General features: G+C 38.2%; 2 protein-coding genes across 3 annotated transcripts in view; one reads left to right on the forward strand and one right to left on the reverse strand.

Moving 5' to 3' along the window:
• SHROOM4 (shroom family member 4) overlaps positions 1 to 16792 on the reverse strand; it is a 274200-nt gene that overhangs the window by 89875 nt on the left and 167533 nt on the right. The gene's annotated exons all lie outside the window — the stretch shown is intronic.
• LOC105864333 (H/ACA ribonucleoprotein complex subunit DKC1) lies at positions 45 to 1666 on the forward strand. Its single transcript, XM_012752178.3, has one exon. It carries the CDS (start codon positions 47 to 49, stop codon positions 1421 to 1423), a length of 1377 nt encoding a protein of 458 aa, XP_012607632.2. The 5' UTR covers positions 45 to 46; the 3' UTR covers positions 1424 to 1666.

The following is a 16792-nucleotide window of genomic DNA, read 5'->3' on the forward strand; positions in this document are numbered from 1 at the left end:
AATGGAAGATGAAAGAGTAGAAATAGTTACTGAAGACAAGAGTAACATGGCGGATGCGGAAGTAGTTATTTTGCCAAAGAAGCATAAGAAGAAAAAGGACCGAAAGTCACTACCAGAAGAAGATGTCGCTGAAATACAACATGCTGAAGAATTTCTTATCAAACCTGAATCCAAAGTTGCTCAGTTGGACACATCTCAGTGGCCCCTGTTGCTAAAGAATTTCGATAAGCTGAATGTGAGGACAGCACACTATACACCTCTTCCTTCAGGTTCAAATCCTCTGAAGAGAGAGATTGGGGACTATATCAGGACAGGTTTCATTAATCTTGACAAACCCTCTAACCCCTCTTCCCATGAGGTGGTAGCCTGGATTCGACGAATACTTAGGGTGGAGAAGACAGGACACAGTGGTACTCTGGATCCCAAGGTGACTGGATGTTTAATTGTGTGCATAGAACGAGCCACTCGGTTGGTGAAATCACAACAGAGTGCAGGCAAAGAGTATGTGGGAATTGTCTGGCTGCACAATGCTATTGAAGGGGGTACCCAGCTTTCTAGGGCCCTAGAAACTCTGACTGGTGCCCTGTTCCAGCGACCCCCACTTATTGCTGCAGTAAAGAGGCAGCTTCGAGTGAGAACAATCTACGAGAGCAAAATGATTGAATACGATCCTGAAAGAAGATTAGGAATCTTTTGGGTGAGTTGTGAGGCTGGCACCTACATTCGGACATTGTGTGTGCATCTTGGTTTATTATTGAGAGTTGGTGGTCAGATGCAGGAACTTCGGAGAGTTCGTTCTGGAGTCATGAGTGAGAAGGACCACATGGTGACGATGCATGACGTGCTTGATGCCCAGTGGCTATACGATAACCACAAGGATGAGAGTTACCTGCGGCGGGTTGTTTACCCTTTGGCAAAGCTGTTGACATCTCATAAAAGGCTGGTTATGAAAGACAGTGCAGTGAATGCTATTTGCTATGGGGCCAAGATCATGCTTCCAGGTGTTCTCCGATACGAGGATGGCATTGAGGTCAATCAGGAGATTGTGGTCATCACCACCAAAGGGGAAGCGATCTGCATGGCTATTGCATTAATGACTACGGCAGTGATCTCTACCTGTGACCATGGTATAGTAGCCAAGATCAAAAGAGTGATCATGGAGAGAGATACTTACCCTCGGAAGTGGGGATTGGGTCCAAAGGCAAGTCAGAAGAGGCTGATGATCAAGCAGGGCCTTCTGGACAAGCCTGGCAAACCTACAGACAGCACACCTGACACCTGGAAGCAGGAGTATGTTGATTACAGTGATTCTACCAAGAGAGAAGTGGTTGCTGAAGCAGTAAAAGCTCCAATGGTAGTTGCCGAAATGGTAAAAGTCCCACAGGTAGTTGCTGAAGTAGTAAAAGCCCCAAAGCGGAAGTGAGAAAGTGAGAGTGAAAGCGATGAGACTCCTCCAGCGGCTCCTCAATTGATCAAGAAGGAAAAGAAGAAGAATAAGAAGGACAAGAAGGCCAAAGCTACCCTAGAGAGTGGGGGCGAGCCTGGAGAGGGGGACAGTGACACCATCAAAAAGAAGAAGAAGAAGAAGAAAGCAAAAGGGGTAGAAGTGGTTTCTGAGTAGTGAGGGCCATGTTAAGCATGTGTCCAACTGGGAGGAGAAATTAAAGCCTTATTGAGAAAAAAAAAAAAAGAAATAGTTACTGAAGACAACTTTTCAAAGTAGTTTAGCTGTGAAAGAAAAAGGAAAGGGCAATCAATACCTAAGGATGACCATAGGTCTGGGAAAGGTTATTTTCAAGATGGGAGAGATCTGAGCTGGTTTGTAGATTAGGTAAGGAACTAGGGCAAAGAGAAGGACAACAGGCTCACAATACACATAAAAGGGAGAGTGGAAATTAAAAGTGCAAGACCCTTAAGGAAGTAGAGGGGAATGAGGTCCAGGACACAGGAAAAAGAATCAGGTAAGTCCAAATAAGGAGATAAACTCTTTTAATATATACCCTTTTGGGTTTCATACAGATAAGGGTAGAAAAAAGTCACTTAGTCCCATCTATACAGGGTCTTGAATTCTGAGATGAAGTATTTTTGGCTTATTTCTGAAAGCAATTAGAACTTTTTTGAGAAAGGGAATGACATAACTCAGGCTAAGCACAATAGAGACCTCATAACTCATGAGGTTTCCCCAAAGTACAATTATTGCTGATTGAAATAAATACAGAGATGTACTTTAGGAAGATTACTTTGGCAGAAGTGCAGAGAATGGGTTGGAGGGCATCCAGAAAAGAGGTAATGTGTCCCTGGCAGTAGCAGGAAGAAGGCAAAGGAGACTGATGAGATGGAAATTAGAAATACTGCAGAGGGAGCTCAGTAAGGACTTGGGGACTATTGAGGCTAGAACAGGGAATTTAAGAGGATTCTATAATTGTGAGGTTGACATAAAGGATGAAAAAGGCACCATAAGACAATAGAGATATCGGGACATTCAGGTGTTGAATGGGGTATAAAGCACACTTTGGCATGGTATTCTAAAGCTCAGGAAGAAGAGGAAGCGAGGGAGAGAGATCTGGAAGTCTCCTATATACAGGAGAGACGTGAAAACCATGGAAGTGGATCAATTCATAAAAGATGAATTGGCGGAGGAAAAGCACAAACTTGCTGTAGGTATACGAAGGAAATATTTCCCTCAAGTGCAGACAGGCTTCTTAGAGACAGAAAATGTGAGACATTCCAGAAACCATGGAAAGCTAGCTTGACTGGTAAGCAGAAGTGGCCAGTTCTAGTCCTACCTCTGTCACTTCCTAGTTGTGTGGCCTTAGGAAAGCCCTTCCTCATTCTAGGCCTTAGTTTTCTCACCTATAAAATGGGCTCATCAAGTAGAGTGGTGACAGAGGCTTCTTTTAGCTCTAACAATACATTTTCCTTTCATTGGAGCTTGACTTGGTATATGGCCAGTCTTTGGTTTACCAGAGAGTTGTCAAAAAGTGTCTAGGTCAAGGAACAATAAAGAAAAGGCAAAGAGGCGCATTTAAGAAAAGAAAAGTAGGATGGAAGGAAAATGGTAGAGTAAGGTAACCCCCTGGATTCCTGCTCCCAGAGAAGGAGACATAGATCTTGGTCTCCCACACACGAGTGGATCTCCCCACTACAAGGACAGCATCAAGAATCCACAGAGGTGCAGCACAGGACTCTCTCAAAAAAGGAAAAACAAGGTGATCGGGAGATAAGATCACGTTCTCTGGAGAGTGCAAAACAAACAATAGGGTGTGTGGGAGGGCGCCGGCCCACCAGGCCAGGGGGTGAAGTGGGATCAGACCACAAGAGAACTCCTTGCTTCCCCATTGACCTCCACACCCACCCAGCCAGGAACCTGTCAGAAATTGGTGTGAAATCACAGCAGGAGAAGAGGGTGCTGGAGAGTGCCGTCATTGGTGGAAAGCACCGTGAACTCCCCTGAGCCCAGCGCTAGAACGCCTCCAATATGGGAGGAAACTGAACTGAGCTGATAGGGGAGGGAGTTAGACGTCTTGCCTCTGGTAACCAGCGGGGCCAGCCCTACAGAGTTGTTCACTAAGTTGGGGACTCTAAGCTGTAACTGCCTCAGGTGAATATGACTGCACAGGGTGGATCAATAAGAGCAAGGGCTATGGTTGAACAGGCAGTGGGACAGGCGGCATAGAGGAGGCTACGGGTCACCATTTAGGAGGTCCACAGCCCAGCAGCCATACGGTGCAGTGGGCAAGCCCCACTCCCCTGCCCAGCCTAGAGACTCTCCTGGCAAATTCCGCCCCTACACAATCTGCAATCGGCTGGCCAGGCCTGGCTCGATCAACAAACTGCTGAGAGAAATATCGCCAACGGGAGCCACAGCCAATGGGGTGCTGGAGTGGAGGGCAGACTGGGGAGATACTTCCTCCTCCTAGCCTGCATCTCTCCTGCAGAAAGTGGTAGGTTCCACCCCTGGAGGCTGGGTGAGACAAGAAAACCCACTCTCCCCAAGATCTAGGGAGAACTCACTAGGCCTGTGTAGTGTATAAGCACGCAGTATAAAAGACTTTGCTTCCCAGAGTAGCTTAGGTCACCCAGTTGAACCAAAAACTGGGACTGTATCTCCTTCCCGGTCAGGGGTAGGCTCCACAAGCAACCCTTCCCAGCAGGGGAACCTTCCAAGTGTGGTGGAAGGTTCCTCCCAGTGGCTGATCAAGAAACTACAGAAGAGAGGATGCCTGAGCACGATCAATGGATCCAGATGGGGAGAGCCCAGCATAAAATATCTGAATATTCAAAAAATCAAACCAAAAACACTCCCTATAGGAGATACACCAGCTCTCAAGAAATGGAGACGGAACAAACCCAAAACACTAAAATGACAGAAGAAGAATTCCAAAATTGGATTGTAAGAAAGCTCAATGATATGCAAGAAAAAATGGATAACCAACACAAGGAAACTACAAAGAATATACAGGAATTGGAACAAAGATTCACTAAGGAAATTGAGATCTTGAAGAAGAATCAATCCGATATCCTGGAAATGAAGAATTTATCCAGGGAAATACAAAACACAGTGGAAAGCCTGAAAAATAGGGTGAACCAAACATAAGAAAGAATTCTCAGAGATTGAAGACAACACCTTCAAATCAAATAAGTTAATCACAGAGTTAGAGCAGAAAAAAAAGGAGACATGAGCAAAGCTTACAAGAATTGTGGGATTATACGAAGAAAAATAACCTGAAGGTCGACTGGATTCTGGAGAAAGAGGAAGAAAAAACCCAAGGGCTGGATAAGCTATTTGAAGAAATAATTGAGGAAATGTTTCCAGGTCTAACCAGTAACTTAGAATTAGAAATAAAAGAGGCCAAAAGTAATCTTGGGAGATACAATGCAAATAGGAAAACACCACAGCATGTAGTCATCAAACTGACCAAAAATATCAACAAAAGAGACTCTCCTACAAGCTGTAAGGAGAAAGAAGCAAGTTACATACAAAGCAAAACCGATGCGAATAACCCCAGATTACTCAACTGAAACAAAACAAGCAAGGAGAGACGGGGGCCACATTCTCACTCTTTAGAAACAAAATAACACCCAGCCGAGAATCTTGTACCCTAACAAAGTAAGCTTTATATAGGAAGGATAAATTAAGACATTCTCAGATAAGCAAAGTCTCAGGGAATTCACCAAGGCAAGACCAGCCATACAAGAAATATTCAAAACAGTGTTACGCACGGAACACCATATTAAAACTCACGAATATAAAAACAACCAAAACCTAAAGATTAAAGGCCAGTTATTACAATGGCTCAAGAGAGAAATCAAAGCAACAACATCCAAGCCAACAGAATGAACAGTAATCTGCCACACCTATCAGTTCTCTCAATAAATGTGAATGCCTTAAACTCCCCAATCAACAGACATAGGCTGGCTGAATGGGTAAGAAAATACAGGCAAAGTATCTTCTGTCTTCAGGAAACACATCTAACCTCCAAGGATGCATATAGACTAAAAGTAAAGGGTTGGAGATCAGTATTCCAAGCAAGCAGAAGCAAAAAGAAGGCTGGCGTTGCAGTTCTAATCTCAGATGATTTACTTTTTAAACCAACAAAAGTAGTGAAATACAAAGAGGGTCATTATATAATGGTGAAGGGCACAGTTCATCAAGAAGAGATAACAATCTTAAATATATATGCACCCAACTTAGGTGCATCCAGATTCATAAAGCAAACCTTACTGGATCTAAGCAAATTGATTAACAGCAAATCCATAATGGACAAATTTCTAGAAGCACACAGCCTCCATAGGCTCAACCAGGAAGAAATAGAATTTCTGAACAGACCAATATCAAGAGATAAAATAAAAACAGCAATTAAAAATCTCCCCAAAAAGAAAAATCCAAGCCCAGATGTTTTCACACCTGAATTTTACCACACTTAAAAAGAAGAACTGGTGCCTATCTTGCAGAAATTATTCCACGACATCGAGAAGAATGGAAACCTCCCCAACACCTTTTATGAAGCAAATATAACTCTAATACCAAAACCAGGAAAGGATGCAACAACAACAAAAAAAGAAAACTACTATGAAACACTGAGGAAGTAAATAGCAGAGGATGTAAACAGATGGAAATCCATACCATGCTCATGGGTTGGCAGACTCAACATCATTAAAATGTCTATACTACTCAAACTGATCTACAGATTCAATGCAATACCTATTAAAATCCTATCATCATTCTTCACAGATACAGAAAAAAATAATTTTACGCTTCGTTTGGAACCAGAGAAGACCCAACATATCAAAAGCAATTCTACGCAATAAAAACAAAATGGGAGGTATTAACATGCCAGATATCAAACTATACTACAAAGCTGTAGTAATTAAATCAACCTGGTATTGGCACAAAAATAGGTATGTTGACCAGTGGAACAGATCTGAGATTCCTCATCCACATATAGGCATGTAATCTTTGACAAAGCAGACAAAAACATACACTGGGGAAAAGAATCGCTTTTCAATAAATGATGCTGGGAAAACTGGACAGTCACTTGTAGAAAGTTAAAGCAGGATCTACACCTTTCACCTCTCACAAAAATAAACTCACGCTGGAAAACAGACTTAAACCTAAGGTATGAAACTCTCAGAATTCTAGAGGAAAATGTTGGAAACACTCTCCTAGACATCGGCCTAGGCAAAGAATTTATGAAGAAGACCCCAAAGGCAATCACAGCAGCAATAAAAATAAATAAATGGGACATGATCAACCTAAAATGCTTCTGTACAGCCAAAGAAATAGTCATGAAAGTAAACAGATAACCTACAGTATAAGAGAAAATTTTCGCATCCTACACATCTGATAAGGGGCTGATAACTAGAATATACATAGACGTCATGAAAAACAGCAAGAAAAAATCAAACAACCCTATCAAGAAGTGGGCAAAAGACATGAACAGAATTTTTTTAAAAGAAGACAGTAGAATGGCCAACAAACATATGAAAAAAATGCTCAACATCTCTATTCATCAGGGAAATGCAAATAAAAACTACAATGAGATATCACTTAACTCCAGTGAAAATGGCCTTTATCAAAAAGTCCCCAAACAATAAATGTTGACATGGATGCAGAGAGATAAGTACACTCCCACACAGCTGGTGGGACTGCAAACTAGTTCAACCTCTTTGGAAAGCAATATGGAGATACCTTAAAGTGATACAAGTAGATCTAGCATTTGATCCAGCAATCCCATTACTGGGCATCTACCCAAAAGATCCAATGACACTCTACAAAAAAGACATCTGCACTCGAATGTTTATAGCAGCACAAATCATAATTGCAAAGATGTAGAAACAACCCAAGTGCTCATCAATCCATGAATGGACTTATAAAATGTGGTATATGTATACCATGGAGTACTATTCAGCTCTAAGGAAACAACGGTGATATAGCACACCTTCTATTTTCCTGGTTAGAGCTGGAACCCATTATACTAAGTGAAGTATCCCAAGAATGGAAAACAAGCACCGCATATACTCACTAGCAAACTGCTATTAACTGAGCAGCACCTAAGTGGACACATAGGAAGTACAGTACTTGGGTATTGGGCAGGTGAGAGGGGGGAAGCGTGCGGGTATATACATTCATGGGTGAGAGGGAGGAAGCGTGTGGGTATATACATTCATAATGAGTGAGATGTGCACCGTCTGGGGGATGGTCACTCTGGAATGTCAGACTTGTGGGGGGAGGAGGGGAAAGGGCGTTATTTGAATCCTTAAAATTTGTAACCCCATAATATGCTGAAATTTAAAAAAATAAAGAAAAGAGAAGTAAAGCATTTTGAAACTAGTTGTTTTTCACAACTTGAGCCATCCAACCTCATGATTATTGTGATTTACAATTGTGAAAGTACTATGTAATTGATAATAACACTTGACCTACATTGTCAAATGTGCTAGCCATTAAAATGAAATTTGTGTAATGAAGTTTTAAGCATTGTACTCCCTGGTAAAAGCAGTACTGAAGTGTAAGCACTGCCTTCCTTTTATTTACTCAAGCAAAGGAAAAGAACAGTTAGTAAATGCCTACTCTATTTCAGGTACCTTCATATATTTACCTAACAGGTAGTTTACGTGGGGGCAAGTTTTTCTTTAAATCTTTTGTATCAACTGATATATCACAAATATCTGAAAGAATGCTTCGCACATAGTTGCACTCAAATATTCTTTGACTTAAAAAATACAATATGTGTATATAATTTCAGTTAATCCTTACAACAAACTTGCAAAAGCGACATTACTGTTTTTGTAACACAGATAGGAAAAGAATGACTAAAAGAGGTTACATAAACTTGCTCAAAGTCACACAACTAGTAGGGGGTCATCCCAGCTCTGGATACGAGGTCATTCCAGGATAAAACATGACAGATTATAAGCTCTATTTGGGCAGAGAATGTGTCTGTTTTATATTCTATGGTATCCCCAGAAGCTAAGTCAGTATCTAGGTGATAGTAGCACTTAATAAATATCTTGTGAGTAGAAGGAAGCAAGCAAACATATACTTGTGTGAACCCAAATACCATTCATTTTGCCCTATGCCAACCAAATCATTGCCCAAATTCAAAAGAGTAATTGAATCTCAAAACTCATCAGTTTGCCTACCATGTTTATTGGTTTAAATATTCTGTGATTTTTGATTCATTCTCATGTCTAGACGATGATAGTTCTCTTTCAATCTCTTTAACCTTGAGATACAGTCTCAAGTTCTTTATCTTTTTTTGGAGGATGGTTTACACCAGGGGCCAGCAAATTTATTCTGTAAAGGGCCAGGTAGTAAATATTTTAGGCTTTGTAGATCATATGTGGTGTCTGTTGCAACTACTCAACTTTGTGGTAGTGGTATAAAATCGGCTATAGACAGCACATAGATAGACGAGCACGCGTGTGTTCCAATAAAATGCTATTTGCATAAACAAATGTCAGGCTGGATTTGACCACAGATAATAGTTTACTCACCCCTGCTTTATCATATTACTTAGATTTTTCTATCTCTTACCTTTCCAGGACTTCACCAACACTGTGCTAACTGTGCAGATCTTCCTAGTCCTGATGTATTAATACATGATAGGACAACTTCGGTTTTAACAAGTTTTAACCCCTTCCACTTAATTGTAGATGGAAGGATTATTATGAGGACAAAGAGGGGACAGCTAGGGAGGTTGGAAGGTGGTCTGGACAAGGCCCCAAAATACAGCAATTCCTTTTCATAATCTTTATGCTGGTCCAAGATCTGGATACCAGGTTCACATAATAAAAATAAGATTTTTTGCTTTTAGGTCAGTGTACTCAGAGTTGATCAGTTACTTAAAAATAGTATCACTTGGGTTGTTTCCACATCCTTGCTATAGTGAATTGTGCTGCCATAAACATTTGAGTGCAGATGTCTTTATTTTAGAATGAGTTTTGTTCCTTTGGGTAGATGCCTAATAGTGCTATTGCTGGATCAAATGGTAGTTATACTTGTATGTATCTCTTTGAGGTATCTCCAAATTCTTTTCCACAAAGGTTGCACTAATTTGCAGTCCATGTGTACTCGCCATCAAACTGGCACTGACTGATCAACACCAAGGTGCTCACACAGTAGATATATTCTTTGGGGGTGGGGAGTTTGGGGTGGGTAAACTCACAACTAATGGACGCGGTGAGTGTTGCAGGTGGGGAAAGGGCATGCCTCAAATCATGGTTGGGATGTGGCAAAGTCATAACATGTAACCAAAATGTTTGTACCCCTATAATTTTCTCAAATAAAAAAATCAAAAATTAAAAAAAAAAACCAGTCTCACAAATAACCATACTCATAAGAGACAGAATGCAATGTCATATGCCAATTTAGGTTACCATGAAAAATATAACTATCAAATGAAGCAGTTACTCATAGGTCCTACTTCGCTATATCAGATGGGTTAAAAAAAATCCTGAGTCCTCCCCATGGACCATACGGTGTACTAGGTTCTGAGGACATGGTAATAAATAAGGAGTAGCCCCTCCCCTCATGGCTCTAGTCCAAGAGTCAGAAGGCTTTTTTCTGTATGGAGCCAAATAATAAATATTTTAGGCTTCTCTGTCACAACTACTCAACTTGCCATGTTAGTATGAGAGCAGCATAGTGCATGAATGAATAGATATGGTTCTATTCCAACAAAAGTTGATTTAAGGACACTTACATTTGAGTTTCATATAATTTGACGTATCATGAAATACTGTTCTTCTTCCCCTGCCCAACCATTTAAACAATATATTTAAAAAACACTTAGGTAGCAGGCCATACAAAAAGCAGGCCATGGGCTGGATTAGCCAACAGACTATAGTTTGCCAACCTCTGGTCTAGTCTAGTGGTAAAAATAAATATAAAAATAGATTATTTGAATACAGTACAATAAAGGGTAGAGTTCTATGGGAGCCAAAGAAAGGCCACCTAAGTCAACTCAAGGCATCAAGGATGGAATCCTAGCAACAACAACACCAAGGTTTAGTCTTAAAGGATGTGAATGTTAATGTGAAAGCAAGTGCCAGCCAGGGAAAGAAAAGGAAAAGGATGCTCCAGGGGAAAGGAGAGAATAAACAATCACAGAGTTGATAAGCAGCCTGATATTCTTGAGGTATGGTTATATTCCAACATAAAAAACAAAGAGTGCTAGATGAAGGTGCAGGTGTGAATAGGGATGAGGATATAAAATGTCTTAGATAGTACACCTCTGGACACTGAAGGCCACTGACAAGTTTTAAGCAGAGGACTAATATAATTGAATCTATGTTTTAGGTTCATCTCTGTGGCAACACTTCAGCAGACAGATCTGAGGCAGCTGAGAGGCTACCAAAATAGTCTGGGGAGAGATGATGAGGGCCTGAACCAGATCAGTGACAGTGGAAATGGAGAGAAGAGGATGGATTCTGGAAGTATCTAAAATGTTAAATCAGCAGCACAGCTTTGTGATGGAGAGAAAGGAGTCAAGAACGACTCTTAGGTTTCTTGCTTGGATAGCTGGGTGGATAATGGTACCACCAACTGCCACTGGCAGGGGAGAGGGTTTTACAGGCTAGATAGTGAAATCAGATTTATGTACACTGCATTTTAATTTTATGTTGGTTTTTCCTGTGGGGATTTCTATCAGGCTGCTGTACAGGTTCTGATTTTAGGGGAGAGATTAGAACTAGAGATGCAGTCATTACCATGGTAGTTAAAACCATGAGTGAATGGGGTAGCTCAGATTAAATGAGTAGAATAAGAAGAGTCATCAGCCATGGGGGTTAGAAGGAGACCAATAGAATAGGAGAACATGAAGCGTAAGGGCTTAATGATATTGAATAACACATATAAAGATAATGGGGTATGAGAAAGCTAAAAGGAAAAGAGATTCTCATCAAAGAGTTGAATTTACTCTTTCTCAATTGATTCCTGAGAATTAAGCCCTAATGCCTCAAGGGCAAACTGTAAGCTTCTCACTTGGAAAGCTTGTTAACACACATTGCTGTAAACCACCCCCAGAGTGTTCATTCAGTAGGTCTATGGTGGTGTCCAGTAATTTGCATTTCTAACAAGTTCCTAAGAGATGCTCACCATTGAGAACCTTGACCCTAAAGCATCTATTATATGCTATGTAATGAATTAACATCTCTCTTAGGCACCTAGAATGCTCCTAGTTATGTATTATCCTTAGAAAAGGTGAAATAATGGTCACAAATTATTTTCTGTATTCTGTGACTCAGATGAGGAACCATGACGGAGAAACACTTGAGGAGTCAGGGGTCCATGAGTGCAGGGACCACACCTATGTTGTTCGTGATTGAATCACCCGACTCCAGCATAGGTCAAATAGTCTATAAATATTTGTTGACTGAAAGGTTGGCAAGGTTCATGGTACAGTCAGGTTGCAGGACCCAGCTGCTGATACAGAAGGGTCCATCAATGAAGTTAAGATCAAGGATCCCTAAGACTATAAAGTATGTGATCCTCTGTAAGGATAAAAATTTTTCAGCATGACACCTGGAATTGGGGTAGGGAAGTTAACTGTGAAACCAGTGCCAAAGTATAAAATGGAAGTGGGATCATATAGTAGTTCTATTTGTAGTTTTTTCTGAGGAACCTCCACACTGGTCTCCATAGTGGCTACACTAGTTTGCATTCCTACCAACAGTGTATGAGAATTCCCTTTTATCTGCATCCTTACCAGAATTTGTTATTTTTTTGTCTTTTTGATAATAGCCATTCTAACTGAGGTGAGATGATGTAGTTAAGGTCTCATTGTGGTTTGATTTGCATTTCCCTGACGTTTAGTGATGTTGAACATTTTTTCATATATTTGTTGACCATTGGTATGTATTGTTTTAGATATGAAAGTGAATATATATTTATAATAAGAAAATAAATCAAAACAAATTACAAACTCTTAAAAAGCTATCAAATACCACATATATAAAAAAATCCAGAAAAGTAACAATATTTTATTAAGTGCCAGACATACATTTATGATACTATTTTTTCTCTGAATTTTTTACTGCATATACTTTCATTGCCTCTTAATTTCCCAATGATTTTGTAATATCCTTATTTATGGGAAAAGACAAAGTTAATAAACTTCCTCTACTAACATGATTGATCAAAATTTGATTTTTAGTATTAGTCATTAAGATGTAAAATGCAGCTATTTATAGAACTACTACAGGTTTGTATGCAAATTTGCATGTTTTCTTTCAAGAAATGTCTGTTCAGATAATTTGCCCATTTTTTAAATTTCAGAATATTATGGAGGTACAAACATTTTGGTTACATATCATGCCTTTGCCTCACACAAACCAGGGCTATAAGTGTGCCCTTCTCCCAAACAGTGTGCTCCACATCCATTAGTTGTGAGTTTGCCCACCCTACCCACTCCCACCTGACCAGCACCCAGTGAATATTACCTCCATGTTAGCACCTTAGTGTTGATCAATTAGTACCAATTTGATGGCGAGTAAATATAGTGCTTGTTTTTCCATTCTTGTGGTACCTCACTTTGAAGGATGAGCTCAAGCTCTATCCAGGATAATATAAGAGGTGCTAGATCACCATTGTTTTTTGTAGTTGAGTAGTATTCCATGGTATACGTCTACCACATTTTATTAATCCACTCATGTATTGATGGGCACTTGGGTTGTTTCCACAAATTTGCAATTGTAAATTGTGCTGCTATAAACATTGGAGTGCAGGTGTCTTTTTGATAAAATGACTTCTTTTCCTTTGAGTAAATACCCAGTAGTGGGATGGCTGGATCAAATAGGTCTACTTTTAGTTTTTTGAGGTATCTGTATATTATTTTCCATAGAGGTTATACTAATTGGCAATCCCACTAACAGTGTATAAGTGTTCCTTTCTCTCTGCATCCACACCAGCATCCATTGTTTTTGAACTGTTTAAGAAAACCTATTCTAACAAGGGTAAGGTAGTATCTCATTGTGGTTTTAATTTGCATTTTCCTTATGATTAGTGACATTGAGCATTTTTTCATATGCTTTTTGGCCATTTGTTTATTTTCTTTTGAAAAGTCGCTGTTCATGTATTTTGCCCACTTTTTGATGTGGTTGTTTGAGTTTTTCTTTGATGATTTGCTTGAGTTCTTTCGAGATTCTGGTTATTAACCCTTTATTGGATGTATACCTTGAGACTATTTTCATTTAGGTATTTAATCCATTTTGAGTTGATTTTTGTATACGGTGAGAAAATGGGGTCTAGTTTCATTCTTCTGCATATGGACATCTAGTTTCCCTAGCACTATTTATTGAAGAGACTGTCTTTTCCCCAATGAATGTTCTTTGTGCCTTTGTGGAAAACCAGTGACCATAGCTATATGGATTATTTTCTGGGTTATTTATTCTGTTTCATTGGTCTGTGTGTTTATTTTTATGCCAAATCCATGCTGCTTTGTTTACTATAGCTTTGCAGTACAGTTTGAAATCTGGTAGTGTGATGCCTCCAGCTTTGTCCATTTTGTTCAGGATTACTTTGGCTATTCAAGGTCTTTTGTGGTTCCCTATAAATTTTAAGATTATTTTGTTCTATTTACTACTGGATATTTATCCAAATAACAGGAAATATGCATGTTGAAGATATCTGTAACCCCCAATATTTATTGCAGCACTATTCACAATAGCCAAGATATGGAATCAATCCAAGTGTCCAACAACAGATGAATAAAGAAAATGTGATATATATACAAAATGGAGTATTTATTCAACCATAAAAAAAGAACAAAATCCTGTTATTTGCAGTAATATCAATGAGCCTAGAGGATATTATATGAAATGAAATATACCAGGAACAGAAAGTTAAACACTGTATGTTCTCACTCATATGCAGAAGTTTAGAAAGCTGATCTCATAGAAGTAAAGAGTAGGGTAGTGGTTACTATAGACTGGTAAGGGCAGTAGGAAGGGAGGGATAGGGAGAGATTTGTTAAAGGATACAAAATTACAGGTTGGTAGGAGAAATAAGTTCTAGTGTTCTATAGCACTGTAGGATGACTATAGTTAACACTAATATATATTTTCAAATAGCTAGAAGAGAGGATATAGAATGTTCCCAATACAAAGAAATGATAAATGTTTGAGATGATACATGTGCTAATTACCCTAATATGATTACTATTCATAAATATGCATAATTATTATGTTAATTAAAATGAATATGTATACCTATTATGTGTCAATTTTAAAAATAAATAAAAATTTTAAGCAATGGAAGTGAGACAATGACCTACAGGCTGACAGGTGACATTGGTAAGGAAATGAGAATGATAACGCCTGCTTGTTTGAACTTCAAAAGCAAAAGGATCTTGTATGAGGATGGAGGAATGATGGCTTGAAAGCTGTCTATGGAGAGCATGGCTAAACCAGGACACAGGAACGTATTGTTAAATTGTGTTTTTGCTTTTTAAAATCACTTAATACAGATCCCTAAGACTTTACCTATACCATCAAAAATTACTTATACACATTTCTTCTTTATGTAGAGTTTTGTAATTTCTTCATATACATCTTATTTTTTCATGTATATTTCCTTTTAAGGGCATTTCTGAAGTATTCTGAGTTTGGTTGCTATTGTGAATGGGATATATTTCTTCATATAACTTCTGATTAGTTTTCATGGTCTTTTGTTACCTTTAAATTAAATTTGTGCTTCTTTGGCTTCTCCTTTGAGCTGGTTTTAACACCTTACAGTTTCCTCATTAATGAGTTAAATAAAATCTTTAACATATGTTCATTTTTATATCTGTATGAGAGTCAAGATCTTACCTTTTTAAAAATTATTTTTAACACTTGTAATGGATTGTTATTGTCTTATATATATTATTGAATTAGATTTCATAAAATTTCATTTATATGTTTTTGCATCTAAATTCAAAAATTGGATAAAATATTCTTAGAGCAATCTGTCAAGTTTTGGTATCAGAGTGATGGTAGTTTCAAAAACAATGTGAATAACTGTAACATTTTCAATTCTATAATATACTTATAGAATTAAACTTGCCTATTCCTAGAAAAGGTGAAGGAATTTGCTGATAAAAACATCTGGCCCTAAAGTATTTTTAAAAGTTTGTCTTTTGATAATTGCTCTCAATGTTTCTACTGTTACATGTCCATTTAGTTTTCTATTTCTCAATGATTTTTGCCATTTAACATTTTATGGATACTTTTAATTTCTCTGAGATTTTCAAATTTATTAAGGTATAGTTATGGTAGTGTGCCTTTAACTTAAGAAACCTTCTTTGTTGTTATATTCCATTTATCATTTACATTTTATTTATAACTGATCTTTGTTTCCTTGATTAAATTGGTAAAGGGTTATCTATTTAATTCATTCTCCCCCTAAAAATCTAGCCCTTGATTTCGTATCATATTGGATTCTTAATCATGCAATTCCATTCTTCATTTTTAATAATAAAATAAAGTTTTGAATTTACTTTTGAATACTGTTCTTAAAGTTTTGATGAGTCATGATCTCATTTTTGTTATTTTTTATTAGTCTTCTAGTGTTTCTTTGGGCTAATAGATGCATATAAATGTTTTCTGAAATACTAAAGTAGTTGAAGACTTATTTAAATTTGGTTTTCAATTTGTAAGTGTACATTATCATCAGAAAACAAGGCCAATGTAATTTCTACTTTTAAGAGTTTATAAAGGTTTTCTTTGTGGCATATGATCATTTTAAAAACTGTTTTCTGAATATTTGAAAAGAGGATACATGCACTGCCTATCAAATAAAATTTATGAAATTTATTAATTAGGTCTAATGAATTATGTTTCCCAAATCTTCTAAGTACTTTTTTTCAGGTCTACTTTATTGTCATACTTAGATTCTGTGAAAGTCTCCCATACAGACGTTTCTATCATTTTTCTTTGGTATTGCTAACAGTTTTTTCTTTACATATTTAGATTCCATTTTTGCAGAAAAAATGGTTCATAAGTAGAGTAACTTCAATATGGTTTGTATCTTCTATCAATATAAACTGAATCTCTTAAGATCCACCTGATCCTGCATGGTTACTGTTTCTGATTTGTATTTTTCAAATAGAGAAGTGACATGCTCAGATGCCTATTTGGAGAATGGATTGATTGGGAAAAGATGAGACTGAAAGCTGAGAAGCCAGTGGGAAAGCTCTTTAAATAGTGCAGGTCAGAAATCACGAGCGATTAGATTAAGACAAAGGCAATAGAGGTTTATAGCAGGTTCGAAATATCAAGACTTGGAATTATTTGGACTCAAGGAGGTGAG

The sequence above is a fragment of the Microcebus murinus genome, chromosome X (assembly GCF_040939455.1).
Source record: "Microcebus murinus isolate Inina chromosome X, M.murinus_Inina_mat1.0, whole genome shotgun sequence".
NCBI lineage: Eukaryota > Metazoa > Chordata > Mammalia > Primates > Cheirogaleidae > Microcebus > Microcebus murinus.